The sequence below is a fragment of the Gallus gallus genome, chromosome 18 (assembly GCF_016699485.2).
Source record: "Gallus gallus isolate bGalGal1 chromosome 18, bGalGal1.mat.broiler.GRCg7b, whole genome shotgun sequence".
Taxonomy (NCBI): Eukaryota; Metazoa; Chordata; class Aves; order Galliformes; family Phasianidae; genus Gallus; species Gallus gallus.
In genome coordinates this window covers 4,884,430-4,907,497 of record NC_052549.1, presented here as the reverse complement: position 1 = coordinate 4,907,497, position 23,068 = coordinate 4,884,430, and the positions used below count along the sequence as shown (strand labels likewise).

General features: G+C 53.2%; 1 protein-coding gene across 1 annotated transcript; it reads right to left on the bottom strand.

Annotated features, from left to right (window-relative positions):
• Window positions 1–160: 160 nt before the first annotated feature.
• On the bottom strand, window positions 161–21,341 carry MXRA7 (matrix remodeling associated 7). The gene is made up of 4 exons (XM_015295293.4): window positions 20,809–21,341; window positions 16,325–16,385; window positions 14,073–14,172; window positions 161–1,294 (listed from the first exon to the last, which is right to left on the bottom strand). Exons 1-4 carry the CDS (start codon window positions 21,286–21,288, stop codon window positions 1,180–1,182), a joined length of 756 nt encoding a protein of 251 aa, XP_015150779.2. The 5' UTR covers window positions 21,289–21,341; the 3' UTR covers window positions 161–1,179.
• Window positions 21,342–23,068: the final 1,727 nt, after the last annotated feature.

Sequence of the window (23,068 nt, the reverse complement as noted above, 5' to 3'; positions counted from 1 at the left end):
GGCTCTAAAGAATTGCACAAAATAAAGAAAACCTCATCCGAAGAGATCATTCCCTAAAACCAGGTCAGGAAACTTGTGAACAGTTATAAAACCAAGAAAATCCTTTCCGTTAAAGTATTTAACAGGATTTCATATGAGAGATACACAAGAAAACATTCAGTTTAAATTAGGAATGCTGACTGATTTACTCTGTCTAAACCGCCAAGGTTTGGTCGAAACTGTTCAAAACACTTGATAGCTTCACAGAGATTTCCTAAGTACATAGATTCTCACATGATTTTTGCATTACAGGAACAGGATCTGAGTGGAACACAGTTGTCCTTGTAAAAATGCCAGCCATTTTTCTGCACTGCTTTTACCAGTGTCAAGAGGCGAAGAGATGTCTCTGCTCCCAGGATGCAGTTAGCTGCTGTTTTCACAGGCATGAAGCTGAGCTCAGCGGGGTCAGCCGGAACCGTCTTGGATTTGTTTCAAAAAGCCAGTGTGAAGGAGGATGAAGTATTCCTTTCAAGGAGATGAGAATGGCAGCTCACATCTAATCTCAGCACTAATGCTTTGGCTTTGGCTATTTGTTTTCTAACTGTAGGATTGGAAGTCTCTCTGCCAAGAGAGTTTGTGCAGTCTCCATCTGTGGAGGTTTTCAAGACCCTACAGGATAAAGCCCTGAGTAACCTGGCCTAATCTCACAGCTGATGCTGCTTTGAGCAGGAGGTTGAACTACACACCTCTTTACGTCCCTTCCAACCCATGTCCCTTCCAACCTGAATTATTCAATGATACTATCCTTTCCATCCATTTTAAATGTGCTGTTCTATCATCTTTGGCTTCCTTCAGCTATCACACCAATACATTACTAGGTTTGAGAGTTCATTCCTACAGAACACGACCAGGAAGAACTTACAAGTTTAACTAGTTTATGTGACTGAGACATATGGCTCAGCCAGAAAGAGATAAAATCTCTATACGAATCGAAAGTACCATTACAGTTCTTCAAGAAAAAATGATTTAAAAGGATGAAAAATTGCAAGTCTTAAGAAATACATATCACTGTATGCATTTGCAAAATAACCTGGAAATGCAAAATAACTACTGAAACACATTTATAGCACTACAATCTCCACAGTCCTGCATAATAACGGCCAAGATGACTTTTGGGCATCGTCTTCACTGGCTGTATGGTTATATATCATACAATTTAAGCTGCTCCTTCATGTCTCCTTCAGACATCTCTCCAAATGTGTCACTCTTTTCCTTCATGAGCCTGAAGATGGCAGCCAGTTGCTCTCTCTGAACCCTGTCAACAAGAAAAGGAGAAGTAGGAATAGCCAGTCCGCAGCAGGCACTCTGAACAAGCTCACCAAATGAAACATGAAGCCAAACGAGGGTCATTTTACAAGCCCTGTTGACTGCTGGAAATCTGCCCATGCAAGATGAGAAATGGATAGCCTCTGGTTCTGCATCCTTCACCCTCCCAGCTATCTAATTATCTTGCATGCCTCTCTGCATTTGTTTACATACGGAGATAAAACTGTCTGCTTTAGCACCACCTTTGGAGGAGTACCTTAGGGTTTATCTATGCTCGCAGTTTCAGGATAACTCCACATATGGAAATCTGTAAGATCACCATGTCCCAGTTCAGTGGGCTCTATAGCAAAAATGGATTAAGCCTCATCAGCACAGCATCCTGTTATTCTGTAATGAGGGCATGCAGATACAGAGTAATTCAGGAATAGCTGTTAAGGTTTAAATGCATATCTTACTGTAAAACTAGAGACTAGACTGTCTTCCACTGTGGACATGACTTTAATCATCCACTGGAAGATAAGATCACAAACTGAAATCTGCTTTGATTCAAGAGTTTGTCTGCCAGTGTCAAAAAGTGAGATGAACATTGTCCAGCAATGAGATGATTCCTTCATGGGCAGAATCTGACCAGAGGACCATCTAGCTCAGATTTCCAGCCCTATGACGCTCCACAGTTGATGAACTTCTTGCTCCCGTAAAGGATGATACCCTGATTTTTGCCTTACCTGAAGCAGTTAACCATTGTTATACATCCTGCTGCACAAAGATTGGTATCTGTCACAATGCTTTGTTTGAGGAATCTTTATAGGAGAGCTTATATTGTTCACATATTTACTGCTCATTGCTTAGTGATAAAGAAGGGTGGGCCGCACGAGAATATCATGTATTCTCAAACGCCTAATGAACTGAAGCAACTGCCTGCAGTTTTAGGTCAAAATGAATATTGCAGCTCTGTGGAGTCAGAATCCAGCAATGGAAACTCAGAGCACAGATTTGCTGCAATCCAATTTGCTGCTCCTCCTGTGCCTTTAGCATCACTAGACTTCCCCTCAGCTGGAAATATTGATTCTTGCTCTTATTCCTACAGTCACCCTGTCAAGTGTCCTTTGTCCCCATCACAGCCTGCCCTCTGCACAGGGCTTTAATACACTTTAATTAATCCATTTAAATGGAGGCCATTGGTTAACCTGGGCTAGTCTTCCTGCGAGTCCTGCATGGACAAGCTATTAGCTGTTTCCATAATAGGAGCGGTAAAAATACCTATTGACAGGCAAAACCAGGACACAACCTTTGCATGAAAGAAGAGAGCGCAGCATCAACAGTTAGAAGTACGCACGCCAAGAATCAGTGGAAGGAGACAGTCAGGAATGAGCTGAGGAGCCCTCACATCCCCAGTTCTTATCAAGCTCTGTGTTTTCCCCTCTGGGCTCAGCCCCAGCAGGAGCAGAAGCAGCCAGCTGTCTTCCCAGCACCATCGCTGCAGGCAGGACAGGAAGAAAGCACATCCTGGTAGAAGGAAGTTCATTTGCCAATTACTTCCTACTACAATTAAAATGCAATTATCCTGAGGCCAAACGTATCCTGATGTTGGGCTCTTCTGGTTACGAAAGCTCTAGCCACAGGCTGTCAAGCACCTGGATTTGTCTATCCCTTCTGCACATTTCTGTGCTCGCATGAAACACATCCGACTGCCCTTTCCAGACCAGAGGAGGAGGAGCACAGTCATTATTGATCAGTATTTTATTTTAGATCACCGATGGGTACCAGAGGGCACATTTCCAGACTGATGTGGAGAAATCCAATACACGTCTTTTCCTCACGTGTCAGAAATACACACCAGCTGCGAATGCTCCGCACAGGTCTGCATCCATCACTTATTATCTCACAGACATTAACGTTACTGAAACCTTCAGCTGCTTAAAGCTCCATTTCCTTGTAATCTTGTCTCCAAAACTGAGATCGCTGACAATCCCCACTTATTTTTAAAACACAGCGTCAATGCATTTTGTCTATCCCCTTGACTTTAAATTTCATGACCGTACATTTGAAAGCAGAAATAAAAAAGAGCTGTTACTGCTCTGCACTTCGTAATCTACAACAAAGGGAGAGCAAAACAAAGATAAGGAGGGAAAAGAGCCTGGGAAAGAAGAGTAAGACATCAAAAACATGAAACTGATTTCAAAAAGGAGTTTCTGCTATCAAAGGCGACCTTGTAAAACAACTTTGTAGTGCTCCAGGTTGTATTTGCTTGATGATTTCAGATCAAAACTATCCCATTCACAAGCAAAAGCATTCCCTCTTCCCATAAGTGCTGTCCTCAAAGCTGCTTGGATTCAAGAAGTCAAAGAGGATTTTACTTATTGCTGACAAAATAGATTAATTAAGGATTTTTCAAAGCAGCCTAATTCTTCTTGATAGGGAATTGAATTTGCATACTTAACTCCCCTGGGCTCTTTTAGGCACTTCAGTCTAAAACTTTCCCAATTAACTGGCGTTTTGGAGCAGTTCGTCGTAGGTATGTTAGTGCAGATCTAAGCTTCAGGAGCTGCTGGGCGTCTGTACTCACAGCAGCTGAAATCCTGGGCAAAGCTCTGCATTTGGGAACTTTGCTAACTGCTCCACAGCCAAACAAGGTCAGGATGCTACTGCAACACTGAGCTGCTCCAGCAGAAACATGGGAGAACCCGGGGCTTTCACCACTGGCTTGACTCTATTCCTATTGAAGTCAATGGAGTCACTTATAGGGCAAAAGGCACAAGAACACAGAACGTACCTCTAACCTAAAGTCCAGATTTTCAACACAAATCCCTTGAGGAAGAAGTTACAAGCTGCTGGAGACAGGGAGAGCAAGCACAAACCACATAAACTATTCAAAGGTTTATTGGACCAAACAAAGGCAATTTTTACAGATTCAAGCCACTAGAATTACAGTCCTTCGTATAAGAGCCACCATCAGATACAAAACAAACAAACAAAACAGAAGTAAAAAATACCCAGACAGCCATTTGAGTTGAAGAAATAGTTTGACTCGCTGCCACTAGCAAAAATCTGGACTCAACTATAGACTTTGCTGGATGTACATATTGCCATGTAACAAACACAATGTATATAAGGCATTCTTTGCATAGTTGGGTGCTTGGGACACAGAGTCAGCTAGCCAGCACCAAAGGGAGACAGCGGCTGTACTAGTGGGGTGTTGAAGCAGAGGGTGTGCCTAAATTCATATGCAAACCACTGAACACGCTTGCAGTTGTTGGCTGGGAAGGGGCAGCCCAACCTCTTCTAAAGCTGAAGCCTCCTGCTGTTCTTTAAATGAGCCCTTTTATTAAGAATTTGCCAACCCCAGGCGCTGGAAAGGACAACTGTGTACAAGGTTTCAAGTATCGTCTGCATAGGAATTAAAAAAAAAAAAAGGAAAGAAAAAAAATAAAAAAGAAAAAGCAGCCTATTGGTTTTCTGATATGTTTGCAGCTTTAGCCAAGAGGCTGTCGTCCTGCAGTGAAATTTGAAGGACACATTCCCAGCCAGCCTGGTGTTTCTGAAACAACACTAGAGGACTTGGGCCCTCTTCTCACTCTCACAAACCAGCTGGCTTTCATTTGCAGCCTGCCGTGCCTGAAGCAGGCATGTACACCCAGCTGAATTCATCCCAACAGAGCTGAGGGGAGGTGCTGAGATGTGGCACCTGTGGACATGCCACTGGGCTAGCAAGATAAGAGGGCAATGAGACAGCAAGCGGGCAGAGAAATGGGGAGGGTGTCTCTTCCAGGACCCCCCTAGTCTCATCCTGAGCTGGGGGAACCCACAGTGCCATAGCTACCTCCTTGGGTCTCACCTCTTGGGAACAGAGCAGGGAAGTGTGAATCCAGATAATAGCAGCCAAAGTGTGGTCTCCTATGCCTTCACCACAAACTGAACAGCTAAGCTATCAACCTTCATCACTTCTCCAGTCTTCCTTCTACCTGCAAGATCAGCTCTTTGCTAAAATAACTACAGAAGTAAGATTTGAGTCAGCTACCATCTTCCCTCCCTTACTTTGATCCCACCTTGTGCCTCCACTCCTTGGAATAAAGCAATGTTACACAGTGTTTGAAATCATAGTCAGTTCCCACTCCCCAGCGACACAGAGGGATTTGGCTCTAAAAAGAATTTGGGATTTGGCAGTCTGGTATAAGATCCAGGCCGGTCTGGGAGAAGAGCTACAGTTCACCCACCCCTCTAAAGAAACAACACTGAATTCACAGCAGGGCTAATACATGGTGATGCACATAACTAATAGGCTTGCTGCAAATTTGGTATCCAATTTGGGTTCTGTTTGAAGGAGAGGGAGAAAGGTTCATAGAGGACATCCCAGCCCCCCCAAACACAACTCAAGTCACTCCTTGGGCCCAGCCCCAGTCCACGGAGACACACAACAGCATCTCCTTAACCTTGATACCACAGGAGTTTTTGAAGAACTCAACTTCAGACCAAGAGGGGATGCCAAGTTTTGAGGGCTTATGGATTCTCTTATGAGTGTGTTTAGTTGGTTTTGGTATTTCTCTCAAGCCTTTAAAGATGCCAAGGGATGCCTTTAGGAGGAGGCTAGGGACAACTTCATATAGTCTTCAGTTCTGCAAAGAGAAACAAGGAGAGAAGAGAAATATTACAGTCATTTCACCCCTCAGGATGGTTTCATTATTATTCACATAAATGAGCAAGGGGATAACTCAGCGTGCGTAGAGGGGAAGGCAAGTCAGCTTTCCCCCTCTGGAAAGAGTAAGTCACTGTTTGCAAACAACGTGCTTCAAAGGAGGCACACTGCTTCATCAACTGCAGCAGGATAGCTGAAACCCAGTCAAAGAAGTGTGAATCCTCTCATCTGGCACCAAACCTGAATTGCAATCTTTCTTTCTGACCTATGATGAGAGCTGAAGAAGCCCAGTTAATTGGCAGCCTTCATTAGCTCCAGGATTACTGCCTCACTGTCCCATGCAGAGCTGCCTTGGGCTGCTTGCACACTTGTCCAGCCCAGATTCCTCCTGCCACTTGCAACCAGATGAGCCAGGATCCAGTACTGGCTTCACCAAGCAGTATGTCTGAATGGGTCAACCTTTCTACTGATCTGTCTGACCAAAGAAAGGAGGCAAAACCAACAGACTCTACGCACCATGGGGCTTCGTTCCTCTCCTAATGTCTCAGGGAAGGAGGGTGAGATTATTACATATGTTTTATGGATGGAGACGACCAGGCACTCCCCAGGGTCTTGCAGCATGTTGTTAGCAGAGCCAGGGCTAAAAGAATTTGGTCCCTCATTCTCAGCTTGGACCCTTCACATGCTCTGCCCTGACTGCCCCAGCTGCTCTAGTGGAATGCTGTGATATACACAGATGTACCTCAGCCTAATTCCCCTGAATTCATTAGGATTCACAATCCCTAACACCTGAGTCTCATTCAGAGGTCACCTGTTCCTGACAGCTACAACATAAAGGCAAGCTGCAACTTCACTTCTTCCTTATTTCTCTGCAAAAGGTTTGACTGTCTCCTGTTTCGTACAGACACTCAGCAACCTGGGTCCTGGATGGGAGATGTAGGCTGAAGCCTCATAAGGGCCTGGGGTTCCTCAGGCAGTGCTGGGGAGGCTCAGCAGCTGGCCCATTATGACAAAGAAAGGAAATTCTCTGGATTGGATAATCACTCTGTGGGATTCGCAGTGCTGACGATCAGATCATCCTGCTCAAGCCACACAAGCATAATCAGATTTTACACATGAGGGCATAAGCTCATTGCCACGGGTGCCCAGAAGGAGAAGTCCCCTCCAGCGTGCTACAGTTGGAGTGGGGAGGGATGGAGGACATCAGGGGGAGCGGATGGGGCTCAGGTGCATCCCCTCTGCATGGATACTCACCTAAAGGACAGGGCCAGGTAGTAGGGGTGAGATCTTAAACAAAACATGGACTTGATAGAGGATATCTGTCAAAACCACAAATTCCCCATCTGCAAAACAGGGATACCCTTTTCTGCTCTTGGAGAAAGCTGGGAGAGGGATTGAAGAGCATGAGGCAGACTGTCATGGGAACATCAGAGCCATACAATCCCCTAAACTGAGAAGCTCTGACATTGCTGCCATGGAGCCTGAGAGACTTAATTGTCTTGGGATGGAGGTTGAGCCACGAGCCACTGCCTATCCTTGGGTCTTCCCTCCTTTCCATTTGACGTGGATGGTGAAGTCAGCCTTGCCAGCATTCCTTCCCCTGGCAGCACGTGAATCAAGCCAGGTTATGGTCTTCTTTTACTGGAAGTCTCTATGGATCATTTCTTCACATATAGATTATTCAAATTGCTCTGGCCCCAGCTAAGGGCCAAGTCAATAAATCATACTTTTGATCAACTGGATGTGGTTATATGCAAGGAGCAGCCAGAGAATAAGGAGCTTAGACAAGGGCAGGTTGTTGGTTGAAAATGGCTGAGGAGCTGAAGGTGGCAACACTGGAGCATGAGGTTGACCAAAGCCTGAGGTAACTGATCTCTGCTGCTGAGCACAGGGGAAGGACATTTTTATCCCTTCCTTTTTGTCCTGGTTGCAGTTCCTCTGCAATCTGACATCAGCTTCTCCAGCACAGATGGAAACCAATTGTCTCTCTGATGGCCTCAGAAGCATTGCCTTCACTCCAGCTCAGCAATGATACTGGCACTGGGGCATGGACTTCTTGTCTTAAAGAGCAGACAGCATCCCAGTGCTAACGTCCCTCATGCAGTCAAAAATCCACAGCAGGAGGTCAGAAATCCTACAGCTCATCCACAGACCACAGCTTTCCAGAGGAGCCTTGACACTCTCCAAGGAGAAGATCCCCAAACATCTTGTTCTAACCACCTCTGGGAATTGCTTGCAGCCTTTTCGGGAAGAATTTCATCTGGAAAGCTGATTCTCAGAAGCGTGGAGCATTCCCAGCTCCTTTCCCTAGCAGGTAAAGCAGGCACTCAGCTTCTCAGGAACATCAATCCTCTGGCCTGAAGTGCTGGCAAGAAAGGCACATACCTTCTGGCGTCAGGCTCTTCTCGCTCCAAGGCTATGATTCACCTTTGAGGATCGAGAGCAGTGAGGAAAGGCCATGGGCACAGGGCCTGGCATTGGGAAACCAAGCTCCCCCCAGGCATTTCCCTCCCATCTTACTACAGACTCATCACCATCACTTCCTATGTCTCTACCCTTGGGGTAGATACCATCTCACTTCTGGCAGTGACCGTCATGTCCAGGACCACAGTACTGCAGGAACAACATGAGGAAGGACATACTAAATCTAAGCTTTCCCCTCGGTCCCAAAACTGTGGGCCAGTTGCTTCAGTCAGTGGATAAAACATGGAGAGAGAACTTAACAGCTGAACATGGAGAGACAGTGCTTTGAAAGAGAAGAGTGAGAGAGTGAAAGGTACCAAGGGGAGATTTTATCTACACAGATCTGAAATTCCTCCAGTGGGATCAAACAGCCAGAAGGTGCACAGGACCTCGGGGATGCCTGTTGCTCCTCAGCACACCAAGAAGGCAGCTGAGGCTGCCAGAGTCTGTGCAATTAGCAGCACGGTCCCAGCAGCTCAAGGACAAGGCTGGCAAGGCTGAGCTGCCCTTGCTCAGTGCCATTTCAAGGCAGAAGCCTCCTACGCTTCCCAGCCACAGCAGTGACAGCTGAAAAGGCCACAGCACAGCCAGGAAGGCGGCTTGAGCTCTTCCAGCTCAGCTCAGCTCACCTCCTCCAGCTCTGTGCTCACCCCTTTGCAATGCTCCTGAGTCCCCTGAGTCCATGTCACAGAATTGGAGAAAGCAAGAGATGGGCCAACCTATGCTTCCATGCCTGGCTTCCTGCAGCCTGTGATGCCACAGGAGAAGCAGCCCAGACTCCTAGAGAGTTAGCAGAGAGAACAGCAAGCTGCCCATGCTGCGTGGGGTTAAGCAGAAGCAAATGGAGCCACGTTGTGAGCGCTGGGTGAGGGAGACGCAAAGCAGCCACAAGCTGGGACAGTTCGGGACCTGAGCCAAAAGGAAGAGCCCAAGAGCTCAAAGCAGAGTCTGAAACCTCATCCCACGGCAGGGCTGGGGACTCACAGCCTGCAGAGATTGCAGGGGAGATTTATGGAAGGTTCCCCCTGGGATGGGAGAGGAGAGGAAGGGCCCTACTGGCCTCCCCTTTCCCTGTGATTCCAAGGGAGGCATCCTGAGCTGCTCCGTGGGACTCATGTCTCAATCATGCTCTATAAATAGGGCCTGAGCTCAGCTCCACTGACTTCTCATAGACATTTCCCCTATGGAGAAGCATCACAGCCAGGGGAGCTTGGTGGATACCCCCACACCCATGTGCCCCTTTCCTCCTACGGGCAGGTGCTGGCCGTCCTGTGGCTGAAGGCAGCCTCCCCCATGGCCAGTGCCATTCCCATGGCTGGTGGCCGCAGTGAAGCAGTGGTCAGCCTAACCTAAACACAGCCCCACATTCACAGTGTTTGCAGCCCACTGCTGCTACTCCTCCTCCTCAGCCCAGGACGACTATCGTGCTGCAGAAGATGAAGAGCAAACAATAAAAACCCAAAGAAAGCCAAACTTACCAGCTTCCCTCATCCAAATGAAGCGCCATGCTGGACAGGAAAGGACAACAAGCAAGCAAGCCAGGGCCATGTGATGGCAATGCAGGAGGTGGACAGGGACAGATGCAGATGGAGAGCTCTCCTTAAATACAACCTCCCCCAGCTCAGGCCACCCACTTGTTTCTGGAAGGCCAGCAGTGGTTGTGTTCAAAATCGGTCAAAGTCCATCATCTAAATCCCAGCAGCTGCTTCCTGCCCTTGTGTTCTCGAGTCATCTCTGCAAGCATTGTCTGGTTCAAAATAGCACTTCGGCACAGTTCTCCCTAAAGCTACAGCTGCATCCCTATTTGATCTGGGATGTCTGGCAGAGCAAAGGATGGTCTTCTCCTCTCTGCCTTTCCCTGCAGCTAAGGTCTGGCCATGCACCCTGCTGTGCTGAAACACGGGGGTCCAAGCCTGGGTTCATTTAGCGCCTAGTAATCAAGAAGCACTCTGGACCCAGCTGGGGGCCAGCCAGCTTTCCATTGCTAAATGATCACCAAGAAAAGACAGAGGGCGAGATTTACAGCCATCCCATTCGCTTTGCTTGAACTCCAATTTGCAGCTCTAGGCATAAGCCTAGCTTGGATTCAAGCAGTGCCTTCTCAACCCACCCACGGCTGGCCAGGAGAGTCAGAGAACTGATCCTAGAAAGGCTGAGCTGGCTGTGGGAATCATGCCTACTAGCAAAGCAAATGCAGCAGCCCTCCCAGTCTTCTCCCCAGCCCTATAGAGGTTGGACTGCGGTATCACTGAGCCATCCATGAGCACATCTGCAAGCAGCAGGCTCTGAGCAGTTTGGGGCCATTCGCTCAAACGCTGCTTTAATGGATTGAGAGTGCTGTTGGAGTTGGAGTGCTGTTGAGAGTTCATCCAGCTCTAGAGATGCCCTCCTGTTTGCAGCTGGGCCCCTCAGGGTCAGGGACTTTGCTGTCCTGTTTCTCTCGCTTTCCCCTTCCACTCCACTCCCGGCACTACTTTAGGTTATGCAAAACCACAAACATCTCATCCAAGTACACAGGCAGAAAACACAGCCTCTGCCTAGTGCTGCAGCCCACGCAGCAATGAGAAGCACCTTGGTGTCTTCACACTGGCCAGGGAAGGTGACTGGGAAATGCAGCTGCAGCACCCAGAGCTTGGGAGACAGCTTCTGCCTTTCTACCTCTGCTTCTCCCTAAACCTCAGAAACAAGAGAAGACAAAGAGGACAGACCTTCCTAAGGACTATCACGTGGGATCTGCTATCCCTTCAGCCTGCACACCTATGGAAGAGTGGGAAGGACTCAGCATCACCAAGGCCAACCAGGACTTGCTGGGACCTGCTCTATCTTGTAGAAAGAGAGAACTGAAAACAAAAACCTAAGGGAATCTCTCTCCTGGTTGTTTTCTTTTTTACTAAAAGCAGAGCCTTGTTGCAGCTGTCAGTGCTCACTGCACAAACAAACCCACTAACAGCCCTAGGGCTGCACTTGTGCCCCATCCAGCCTGGACAGGCTGCACCACTCCAGTCCCACATCCCCAGGCTTTGCATCATGGCAGCTGCAGTTGGCAACAGACGGCCAAAAGCCTCAGGTGCAGAAGAGATGGATTTGGGAAACATGCAGTGCTGGTTTGACTCAAGGCTGCATCCTTCCCCTGCTCCCTTCCCCTTCCTGCTCAGACTGCTTATCTCCCCCAGAGGAACAAATGCTACGTGCTTCTGTTCTCAAAGTGCTGGTAACCCACCAGGTGTGCAGTGCCACCAGCCAAGCAAATGTGTTTGCCAACAAGAGTTACTGTCCTCCCCTACTGAGAAGTCCTGCTATTTTTTAAGACTGAAGTAATCAAAAAGCAGGAAGTTGCATCACTCAATGAAGGTCACATTCCTTCCCCTTTGAGTCCAGATTTAGCACCGGTTTGAAGCCACAAGATTCAAGTGAATAGCAGGCAAAGCAACCACAGGTTCAGGAGCGATGCAGAGCATGAGCAGAAGTGGGTTTTTGTTTAAACAACCCTTCCTACTGCGTGTCTCTCCTCTCCTATAGGTCTATGGGTCTTCCTGAAAAAGGAACTATCTCAATAGCATCTCCAAAATCAGGTATCCTCAAATGAAGGGCTCCTGATGACAGACAAGACCACAACAGGCAGTCCCAATGGAGGCCTTGCATTCTGGGGATGTTGCTTCCAAGTTGCTTCCCACAGCTGCCTGCCAGCCCATGGGACAACTGGAGGGTCAGCAGCAGGCTGAGCCCCCACCTCCAGCCACGTGCCCTGGGGCTAACCACCAGCTCACTCCACTGCCCTCATTTTCCAAGTCAGGAAATAGAAGAGTTCATGGGATGGCTGAGTTGAGGTACCCATATGGAAGAGCTGAGCACCTGGACGTGAGAGCCCTCCGTTCCAGGTCCCTTTGGAGTGCTCGTGGAAGTGAGATGGAGCAGGGGGAGCAGACTCATTAATCTGTTATGGGGAGGGAAGGGAGGTGGGCGGGGAGGTGGGACAGATGGCTCAGGAATAAACCCTCCCCCCCAAAATGAAGCCCAAAAGCAAAAGGAAACAACCAAAACACATTAGCAGATGTTATCAATGGTACCACTACTTCTAAGAAACGGCGCGTCCTTACCAAACAGATTTGCAAGAATGTTTGTGGCCGAGGACCTAAGGTACTTGCTACAGAGATGTGAGATCAGAGGTCAGCTCAATCCTGCAACATAAAGGTGGCAAACCTGGGTCACAGTGGGTCGGCAGCGGTCAGGGTGCAGAATGCATGGAACCAAGGAGAGGGATGGGGCTGCCGAGGGACCGGGATGAGCTGCTGCCCTCCGCTCACCTGGAACTCACCCGGCAGCACCCCATCCCCATACACCACCCTGAAATGAGAAGCTGCCGATGGCACAGGGAAGAACTGGGGGAAGAAAATAAGGCAGCGACATAGCAGGACAAAAGACATAAAAAAAAAAAAAATTCATAAAGCTGCTGTAAAGAAATGAACAACACAAACAGGGAAGAGAGACAGCAAAAGGGAGCAGTAGGAAAACACGCTGCCAATGGCCCTCAGTGTGGGAGCTGCTGAGAGATTCTAAGGGATCCTCAGTGCCATCTGTCAGCCCTCAGGGCACAGCCCTGCCCTGGGACAGAGCACTGATACCCGTCCTTCAGTCCAGAGTACAAAACCTTGGCTGGAGATGCAGTGAGACCGACGTCCCCTCACCATCCCCAGGAACCCCGGTGGTGTTTGTTGCTATGAAGGAGCCAGCCCTGCAGGACATATCTGAACCCCCACGCAGTGATTGCTCAGCTGGCTGCTGGAACTGCAGATGCAGAGTTTAAATGTGCCTTCTGAGGTGGATTTTCGTACCGGTGCTTAGCAGGATCCCCAAAACCAATTCCCACCGAGCCCTGAGGGTTTCATTCACATTCACTCCGTTCATTCCACCATCCCCTCCCCACGTGAAAGCAGTGATGCCAACAGACCTGGTTAGTGTTGTACAGGCTGCGTGCTCCAGGCATGATAAAGACATAACAACAGGAAGAAAGCAAACATTTTCCTGATGCCAGCAATGCAGGGTCAGCCCAGAGGCAGCCAGAGCTGGCTTGCATGGCTGAGACCAGAGCGTGCAGCCCAAGCAGAGCGTTGCTCCTAGCAGTGCTGCACGGCAGGGAACCCTGAGACCTGAGGACAGAAAGGGAAGGCATGCCTTGGTGTGAAAGTGGGGCTAACACGAAGGGAAACGGTGCAGGATCAGCATGTTCAGCCTGCATGGAGAGCTGTGGCCCACAGCCCCTCCATTGGGATGACAAGGAAGGGACCAGCATCTCCTCAGCTTGCTGTGGGCCACACTGGGATATGGAGCTCCGAAGCTCCACATTCACTCCCTTTGTTCCAGTATTCCTGAGCTACACCCAAACCCTCGGGCTGTTGACAGGGCAAAGGGAGGGGAAGGGGCAGTCAGAGCTTCAACAGATGGAAATCAACACGGTGCCAATGGGTCCATGGATATACACCAGCTCGCACCACGTAAGGCACTGGGTCTGAGCATCCAGAGAAGGAGCTTGCACAGCCAGTATACAGACACACTGTGGCCCTGTATCTCCTCAATCCACGTGATTGTATTTGCGGTGGTGCGAGGTCTTGCTTCAAGAAAGTGCCAACCAGATGGACTTAGGTGAGAAGGGAAAAAAGGAAACTCAGCATACCTTTGTTCTTCCTCGAGTTCTTCTTTGGTCATCATTGACTTGTACTGGTTTCCCCTCAGCTTTCCAGGACTGTATTTGAAAGAAAACGTCTCATCTGCAGCTGGAGAGGGCAGGACAGAGGAGAGCAGGAGATGGTGTGAGACGGAAAGCACCTGAGAGGGACATGCAGCACCCACGGGCTTGAGCTGCCTGCCCAGCCCTGCTCCCATCCATTCACCCCGTGAGACTTCCACTGTCAGTCCCAGAGCCCCAGGAAACCCACAGAGGGTATCTCCCCTCCTCCCCAGGGGCCCTTTCCAGACCTCCCCATCTCAGCCTTGGGCTAATTAGTGCCAGAGCTCACAGACCCCGAGGCAAAGCCGATCCTTTTCCAATCGGATTTCATTAGTGCTGTTTGCTTTTAGAAACCTCTCCCCTTCGTTATCTTCCCAGAGACAGCAGAGAACAGCAGCAGTGGGGGGGGGGGGGCGATCCAAAGGGCGGCCCTGGGGGACTCAAGGAGCTGCCTCTGTGCTTATCTGTGGCTGCTGATCCACAGACCTTTATCTCCCAAGGACAGCGGGACGGGGCTGCCTCGTGTCAGCTGCTCAGCACAGCTGTACCCACAGAACCATCTGCTGCCCTCACGGAGCCCCCGGGGCTCCTTCTGAGGAGTCCAACAAACAGAAGATGCTGTCTGACTGCCTGTGCATGCCTGGGACACGGCATGTTACCCACAGACCCACTATCCCGGGTGATACCTCCGGGCACCAACGAGACCTCACAAAAGTGGTCATAAAAGTGTACGGAAAGAAAATCAGCTGCTGCTGCTTTGGGAGATATTGGGAGGGAACGAACAGAAAAGGGAGGGTGTAACATCCTGTTCCTTGCCCCGGTGCAGCCCAGGAGCTATTTTATTACCTTTGTATAGCACGCCTGATTTCAAGGACAATTAGAACCATTTCCCCCACACCGTTCTCTGCCAAATTGAGATTTTGCCTGTCCAAAAAGGGCAGTTTAATTGCTGCCCAGCCAGAAAGGAACAAGCAGCAGGGAGGAGAGGCGGCCACCTATCTCACTGCCCACGTGTTGTGGCTTTGGAAACCGCTGGATGTTTTCTGAGCTCAGGAACTTTCTTTGCAGACTGAAAACAAACTTCAGGAAGCACGGAGCAGGGAGGCAGGGCTCTCACATGGCCGGCTGCAGAGCGAAGATGTGACCTACTTACCAGGAGCCTGGCCAGGAGCATATTAAGGAAAATATTTGTCTTTCATCTCCCTTCTCTTGCATTGCATTGCATTGCGTTGCACTGCAAGTGCTGGCAGTGTCTGAGCTGCGTGAGAGCCCTGTGAGCTCAGCAGCCTCCTCCTGCCTTCCATCACCCAAAGTTGGGCTGGGCTACTCTCATGCACCATGGGCTCATGGGGATGCTGAGCTAGCCATGAGCCATGCCCATCTCCATCTGAGCTGCCCCAAAATAGCCATGAACCAAAAAGGGCAAACCTTGGCAGAGCAGCAGCACTGAGCATCCTTTGGGCAGCAGACGCCTGTCATTCTTCCAACCAGATCTGCCAAACCCAATATCACCACCGATGCTGCATGGAAGCCCAGCAGGAACACATGCATGTCTTTGTGGAACCCTGTCCCCTGCAGAGGGAAGGCGCTTCTCCCACCTTGTGAGATTAAAGTTTGATTCCCTGTGGCATTAGGGTAATCCTCCTGAGCCTGGGGATTGCCACGCTGTGCCTTACCCAGGGTGGGAGGAAAGTGGGGCAGGGCAGGGGGAGCACCAGCACAGCGGGGACGTGCCAGCAGTGGGTACAGCCCCACCGACACGCCGCTGCTTGATGGACCATCTGCTTTGTTTTCTCTGAGCGCATCCACCCCAGTGAGGCAATTCATCATTTTCCAATCAACTAATTGAGTAATTAGTTCAATGCGGCTCTGCCTAAAGACCCCAGAGATGTGCCTGGAGGGGAGGAAGGAGCTTTTGGGGGGCTGCTCCACGGCAAACAGCCCAGGGGATTGGGGGAAGCAAGGTAAAAAGCTGCTCGTCTGCTCCCTTGTATTTAGAAATAGCGACAACCCAAGGGCAGGAGCCCTCCTGTTGTGCGTGGATCCCCAGCAGCTGCTTCTCCCCCCATTTCCCTTCATTTTGGGATGTCGGGCCCTCCTCCCCTGCACTGCCCAGAGATAGGGGACCATCCCCAGGCACTGGGGCTCAGCTTTTCAGACCATCCCCGTGGGGCACTGCCTTCCTGGCACTCACTCACCATCATCATCTTCAGTCTCTTTCACCATCAGCTTCTCACTGTCTGAGTCCGGATCTTCCTCCTGCAGAGGGAAAAGACAGAGCAGCCATGAACAGAAGGTGCTGTTCCACATCACCCACTAGAGCCCTCGAGGTTGGGTACTGCTTCCCTGCCCCACGCTGAGAAGAGGGGAAAGGGATGCTTGCTAACGAGCAGTGTTCATTAGTCTGCTTCCTTCTCACTGCTCAGCAGTGTCGTGAGAACTGCCCTGTCCCCATGCCCACGGGGCTGCCATTAAACTCATTTCCTCCCTTGGGCCCTCAAGCACCAGAAATAGCCCCAGGAGCAGGGAGGGAGGTTTGGGGCCGAGTCTGGGGCGTGGAAGGGCCCAGCAAGAGGAGCATCCATCCCACTTAGGCATCAAGCAAAGCCGATCCCAGCAGGAGCCATCTCAGCTCAGGATGCACAGGAAGGAATCAGACAGCACGGAGCTTTAACACCACCCAAGTTGGGAAGTTTTGGGGTTGCCTCCCACGAGCTGCAGCGAGCTTTATCAAGGCCGGATTCCTTGCAGATGGAGCGCGGGGAGGGAGAGAATGGCTCCAGGCCTGGAGATAAGGCTGGGACACAGGAGATGCCCACACACGTGCCTTCCTTCCTCCCTGTGTGATGCAGACACAAAGGGAACCAGGACGGACCCCGCACCGGGTTTGCAACGCGTGGCTTTATATCCACCGCTAAGCGTGGTACTGCTCAGAGCCGGCTTGGTTTGTCATCGGTGAGGAATGTGCATTATTCACAGCCCCTTGGCTTCTCCTCACCACCCGGCTCCCCGCAAGGACACGTGGCTGACACCCCAGCGGCCACCGCTATTTTGGGCCACGCTTCCAAACATGGGCACTCACTGCCGACACCTGGGCAGCCCCGGGGCCAGCAGAGCAGCACCCAACAGAGCAGCACCGGGAGGGGATGTTCAGCCCCGGCCCTGGGGGTGCTCCGGGGAAAGAGAATGTTCCTGCTCCAACCCACTGGAAGAAACATTTGATGGGAGCAGAGGGGGAGCAGCCCGGGCTGCCAAGCCGACAGGCGACTGCCATGTGCTGTGGTCACGCTGGGGAGCCCTCCTTGTGGCAGCTGCTAGCTCACTACAGCACAGCATTTTTCTGCACAGAGGCAGATGCCAGCAGCTCCCTTCCCCCCACGCTGCAGCCCTGACTTCCACAGCCCTGTCCTTCTGTCTGTCTGGTTGGTAGCAGCTCCCACAGGCAGCCCATGGGGTGCATACAGGGATGAGGCAGGCATTGCTCCTGGCCATAGGTACAGGTCCGAGGAGCACATTTGCACCCTGAACAACAGACAGAGCCTAGAATAGCCGCCCCCTCCCCTCCCCCACGACCCAGAACAGCACTGCTGGCAGCCTTTGCCCCACAGCCACTGCCAGATCAGTGGTGCCACAGTCACACGAGGATGCGGTGATGCTGAACCACAGTGCTGCAGAGCAGGGGAAGGCACAGCAGCAACCCCGGGGATGCTGATGCAGCAGTTGGGCTGCCAGGATGGGAGAGCAGCTTCTGCAGAGCTGACACTGGGTGGCACAACCGGTACGTGGGTGGGACAGTCACCCCCAGCAGGAGCTGCCTGGAGCTCCCATGAGCAATGCCACCAAATCACAGCCCTCCCCCCCCCCCAACCCAGCGCAGGGTTAAAATCCCTCAAGTCATTACCTTAAATAACAATGCAGCAATACAGCTGTCTTGGCTTTTGGCAGACCTTGGCTGTAGAGCTTAAGCATTTGTTAGCTCATCAGAAATGTGCTTTGCCCTTTAGCTTCCATGGCCAGCGAGCAAACGCCCACGTGTGAGCCTGACTTGGGCACTGCAGGCTGCAGACAAAAGCAGCAGCAGGGATGGGACCCCGGGGAGGTTTGGGGCACTGAGCACCAACAGAGTGCTCCCCAAAAGCCCCACTCATGGCCTTCCCACCCTAAGAGCCCTCTCCCAGCCCTAAAGCAGCTCCCAGATGGGAGAGCCTCCTCTCTGTCATAGGGCAATATAGACTGGGTTCCCCATCACCCTGTTTTCAGCTCATTTATGGCCAACCAGAGCCGGTTCCTCCATCCTCACAACAAGTTTCCCTCTTCTAAAAGGACACAAGGAGGGGCTGCTGGGCTCCCACCCCTTCTCCTACCCTGTGGGCAGGACGGGGACAAGCAGAGCTCCTAATCCGTTCCAACTGCAGGGAAATGGGAAGGTCCCGGGCTGCAAAGAGGGGGGAGAAAATTGCCCTGGAAGCTCCCAGCCCCGCGTTGCCATTTATGGCTGCGCCTTCTGATCCAAGCCTGATGCAAGAGTTTGCAAGAGGAAGGCAGCGGGGAGACAGGCAGAAGAAGAGAAGCCAGGAGGGAAAGGGGAAGGAAGAAGCCTTTAAAAAGGGGGGGAAAAAAAAGGAAGCCGTTGGGCAGAGTTTGGCAGAGCAGCAGCCCTTGGGTAAGGCAGAAGAGCTAATGGGAGATTTGGGGATTTCTGCTCCTTTCTGGCAGGACCCACACTGAGCTGCCACAGCTCCCACCCAGCAGCTCCTCATTAGGGCAGCAGCACCCGTCACATAACGAGCTGGGGATGAGCACCGACAGCAACAAACTAATTAATTTTTTTCGTCGGTGATGGGAGCCAGCAGAGGGGAACCACAACACAGTGCCTGATGGGAATGAGGACTCCTTTCCCTGATTCATTCCCCAGCACACAGAGCATCACCTCGCCCAGCAGGACAGGAGCTGGCACCTCGCAGGACAGAGGCAGGGAATGGAGCATGAAGGCAGCAGGAGGGAACGCAGACAGCAGGGTGATGCACACCGATGCTGCTTCATCCATCAGCTCTTGCTTCAGTGCTTAAATGGCTGCAGAGAATCTGAAGCAGCGCGTGCTGAGCAGACAGCAGGGAAAAGGAGAAAGGCCTCGGAGTGCTGAGCACAGCCCACTGCTGTCTGATGCAGCGGGTCCACCAAGAAGCATTGAGCCTACAGCAGCACCGTGCTGCTCTGAGCCTCTGCTGAGTCACATCAAGGGACCGCAGCCCTCAGCCACCGGTAGGGCAGGGCTCATTTCCAGCCTGTGCAGCTCTCACCGCTCCAACCAAACTCCTTTCCATCTGCACCTGTAACACCTCCTGGAGGCCAGAGCAGCTCACCCTGCCCTGCTGCTGGGAATCTCTTCCCAGGGAAACAAAACCTTGTTCTGCAATCACTGAGGTTGGAAAAGATCACAGAGCCCAACCGTCAGCCCATCGCCGTCTGCGCTTTGCTGTGCCACACTGAGCACAGTGCCCTCCAGGCCATGGGCACCTCAGGCTGTGCTCACGGGGGCACCTGTAGGGGAAAGGAGCATCCCGTGCAGACGGTCACCTTTGGGCAGACAGAACTGCAGTGCCACATTCCCGAAGGAGGCGTGGGTTGCAATGGTGTCTGCTCAGGGAAATGGGACTGAAGAGCAGCCAGGAGGGAGGAGAAACACATCCTGGTGCTGCTGAGAGATCCCAGCTGGGATACAGCCAGTGAACGGCAATCCTGGGGCTCCCAGGTCCTACAAAGCACTCAGAGCACTGATAAATCCCATAAATCATCCCAGAGGTGGACAGATGTTCCCAGTGCTTTCGGGGTGTTGCGACGCTGGGGGTCAGCTGGAGAGCCATCCCTGCGGCCGAGGGATGGTGCTGGGACTCAGGGAAGGGAACGGGAGATGGAGGAGGTGGGAGGGGGGTGATGTCCCAGCACACAGAGACAGACACTGCCCTGGGATGCAGAAGTGCCAACCCACTGGGACTCGCCCAGCGCGCTCCGGTGAGTCAGTAGCGATGCCTTCCAAGACAACGGCTGTCTGTCTGTCTGTCTGCACACTGCCCAGCAGCCTGGATGCAGTCACTGAGGATTAGCAATGCTGCTAATAATAGCCGGCAGGCAGCCGGGCCCCAGGGCTGTGCTCCCAGCCCAAACAGAGCCCAAACACGTCTGCACGCCGCGCATCCCTCCTGGGCTCCCGAGCCGCCCTATTGCCCGCATCCCCCACTGGGACAAGGGGTGGCCCCAGGAGGAGCACGGAGAGTTTGGAGCCCTCGGGGGTCCCCAGGCCCATGGCACAGAGCATTAGCACAGAGCCCATGGAAGCCAGCAGGGCGAACTCCTTCCGCGCCCGCTGGGTCACCCTTTTATTTTTAAACAAGATCCGGAGCTGGAGGAGGATTTAGCAGGCAGTGCTGTCCTGTCCTCCCCCCCCCCCCCCAGTTCAAGCAGGGGTCAGAACTCAGGGTGGGAGGCCAGTAGGATGCTGGGGGGGGCTGCAAGGACAGAGGTTGGGGCACCCTCATACTGCAGGGGGAAGGTTTGCTGCAACCCACAAAAAGAGGGGAGACAAGAATTGCGCACGCACTCCCGGCACCTGGAGCAGCTCCCGGGAAAAGGACGTACAGCCCCCACCCGCAATTCACCTTCCCTCATGCCTCCCTCCCCTTACCTTGCTCTCTTCCTCCTCCTCTTCCTCGTCCTCCTGCTGCTGCTGCTGCTGCTGCTGCTGCTCCCGGGGTTCGGCGGCGGGCGGCGGCCGGGGGATGCTCTCGGGGCTCCGCTCGGCCACGGGTTTCTGCTCAGCCGCGGATTTCTGCTCAGCCACCGCCGCCTCCTTCTCCTGCTCTTCCTTCTCCTTCTCCTCCTCCTTCCCCTCGCCGCCCGCCCCGACCTCCTCCACCGGCACCCGGCTCCCCTCTACCCCCGGCCCCTCGGCCGCTCCCCGCGGCTCCGCTTCGCCCCCGGCGGCCGAGCCCGGCTCCTCTCTGCCCGGCTCCGCTTTGCTCGGCTCCGGCTCCGACTCCGGCTGCCGCTCCGCCGCCCGCTGCCCCTCGCCGCCCCGCAGCTTCACAAAGACGGAGGCGAGGACGATGGCCAGGACGGTGAAGAGCAGCGGGACGGCCAGGTACAGGTCCACGGCCACGTCCATGCTGCCGGAGCCCGAGTGCGCGGACACCCGCTCGGCCTGCGGCGGGGCTGGGCAGCCTCTCAGCAGCCTTCACCCGGCGTCATCTCCCTCGGCCCTGCCCACAGCCCCGGCCCCTTCCCCTCCCCGCCCAGCCCCGAGCCTGCCCCAAGGATGGGGGGGAACTCCGCTCCGGGCAGGACGGGCTCATGGAGGGCAGGCTGGAAGGCCAGCTGGGCTCCGCGCGATGCTCAGCGAACGCTCACACCTTGCCAGCCCTCGGTGGGAGCCGGCACCGCACGGCAGGATGTCCCCGGCGAGGAACGTCAATGCCGAAGCCCAAAGCATCGCCTCGCTTGGCCCTGGAGCTGCGGGTGGTACCCGTGATGGCGGGACGGCAGCCGTGGCAGCCGGGTGATACTCAGGAGCTGCGGGTGGCACCCGGGATAGCCAGGTGCTATCAGTGACAACCGGGTGACACCCACATCAAACCCAGGGCATCGCTCCCCCACCTGCGCCACGAGCAGCAGGAGGCTCATGGCACAGCCAAGCCATAACGCTGCTAACCGGGTGGTACCCACAGTACTGGGGTGATATCCTCGGGTGCTTTTATTTCCTGGTTTGGGTACACAGCGATGGGTGACACAAACCGTTGTCACTGCCATCGGGGTGCTGACAGTATGTGGGTTACGAGAGCCTCCCCGCAGCACAGCGAGGTGCACCGAGGGACCGCAAACGGCAATGCCCAAAGATTGGGCTGCTCGGAGCCAGCACGAGCACTGCCAGGGCTGCCGCACAGCCCCCCCACCGAGGACTTCCTGCCCCTCGGGGAGGGGAGGGTGAGCTCCACAAAGCGCTCCGGAATCACATCTAAGCTACGCCACGGCTAAAGGCAGCGCTGAGCTCTCCACGCCGCACGCGGTGGGAGCAGACGTGGGGGTGCGCCCGCAGAGCTTCCTCCGGGGAAAAGGCTTCGGGGGGTTCTCTGCGAGCGGAACGTCTGTACTGAGCGGCTGAAAACAAAAGAAAGACGGATTAAATCCCCGGGGAGGGAGGAAGGAAGCGGAGCCGCGATCCTCGCTGCCGTTTATCGCTATTGCTAATCCTATCAAGCGGCCGTTTGCGCGTGGATCGTCGTATTCTTAGTAACGACCCGTCACGGTGCCGCTCTCCCCGTCCGCGTTTTGTGGGCTCTGAGCATCGGAGCGGCCCCGGAGCTGAGCGCTGCGCGGCGGTTCGGCTCAGCGCCCGGTTGCTCCTTCCCAAACGCGTTCCTAAGCTCAGACTCCCAGCCGCGTTTCGGTTGCCAGCTGGAGGCGACACAAAAGCACGCGGCACGCAGCAGCGGCCCTGCGCCCGTGCTGAGGAGCATCGGTGGGTGCGCCGATCCAGAGCGGAGCAACGAGCCCCACGCGAAGGCGTTGCTGCAGGACGGGTGCCGGTGCCGCGACCACCACCGGCCGCGACATCCACTTTCCTCCGCCGGCACCGCGTTTCCCGCAGCCGCAGCCGCTGTGCGCGGTGTTGCGGTAACGCAGCGCAGAGACGGAGCGGGACGGAACGCGGCGGCCGAGCCGGGACCGCGCTGCCCTCTGCCGGGAGGAGCCCCGCGCTGCAGCAGCGCACGGCTGTGCCGGGACCGCGCACAAAGACCGCTTTGACGCAGCAGTCGGAGGGGGGGGGGAGGAGGACGGGGGCAGCTGCGGAGCTCTGCCGACAAAGGATTGAGGAGGGAGCGGTGATAACTGCTCGGGGGCAGTTCGGCAGGACGGCCGGGGCAGCGTTTCATGGCACAGCGCGTCCC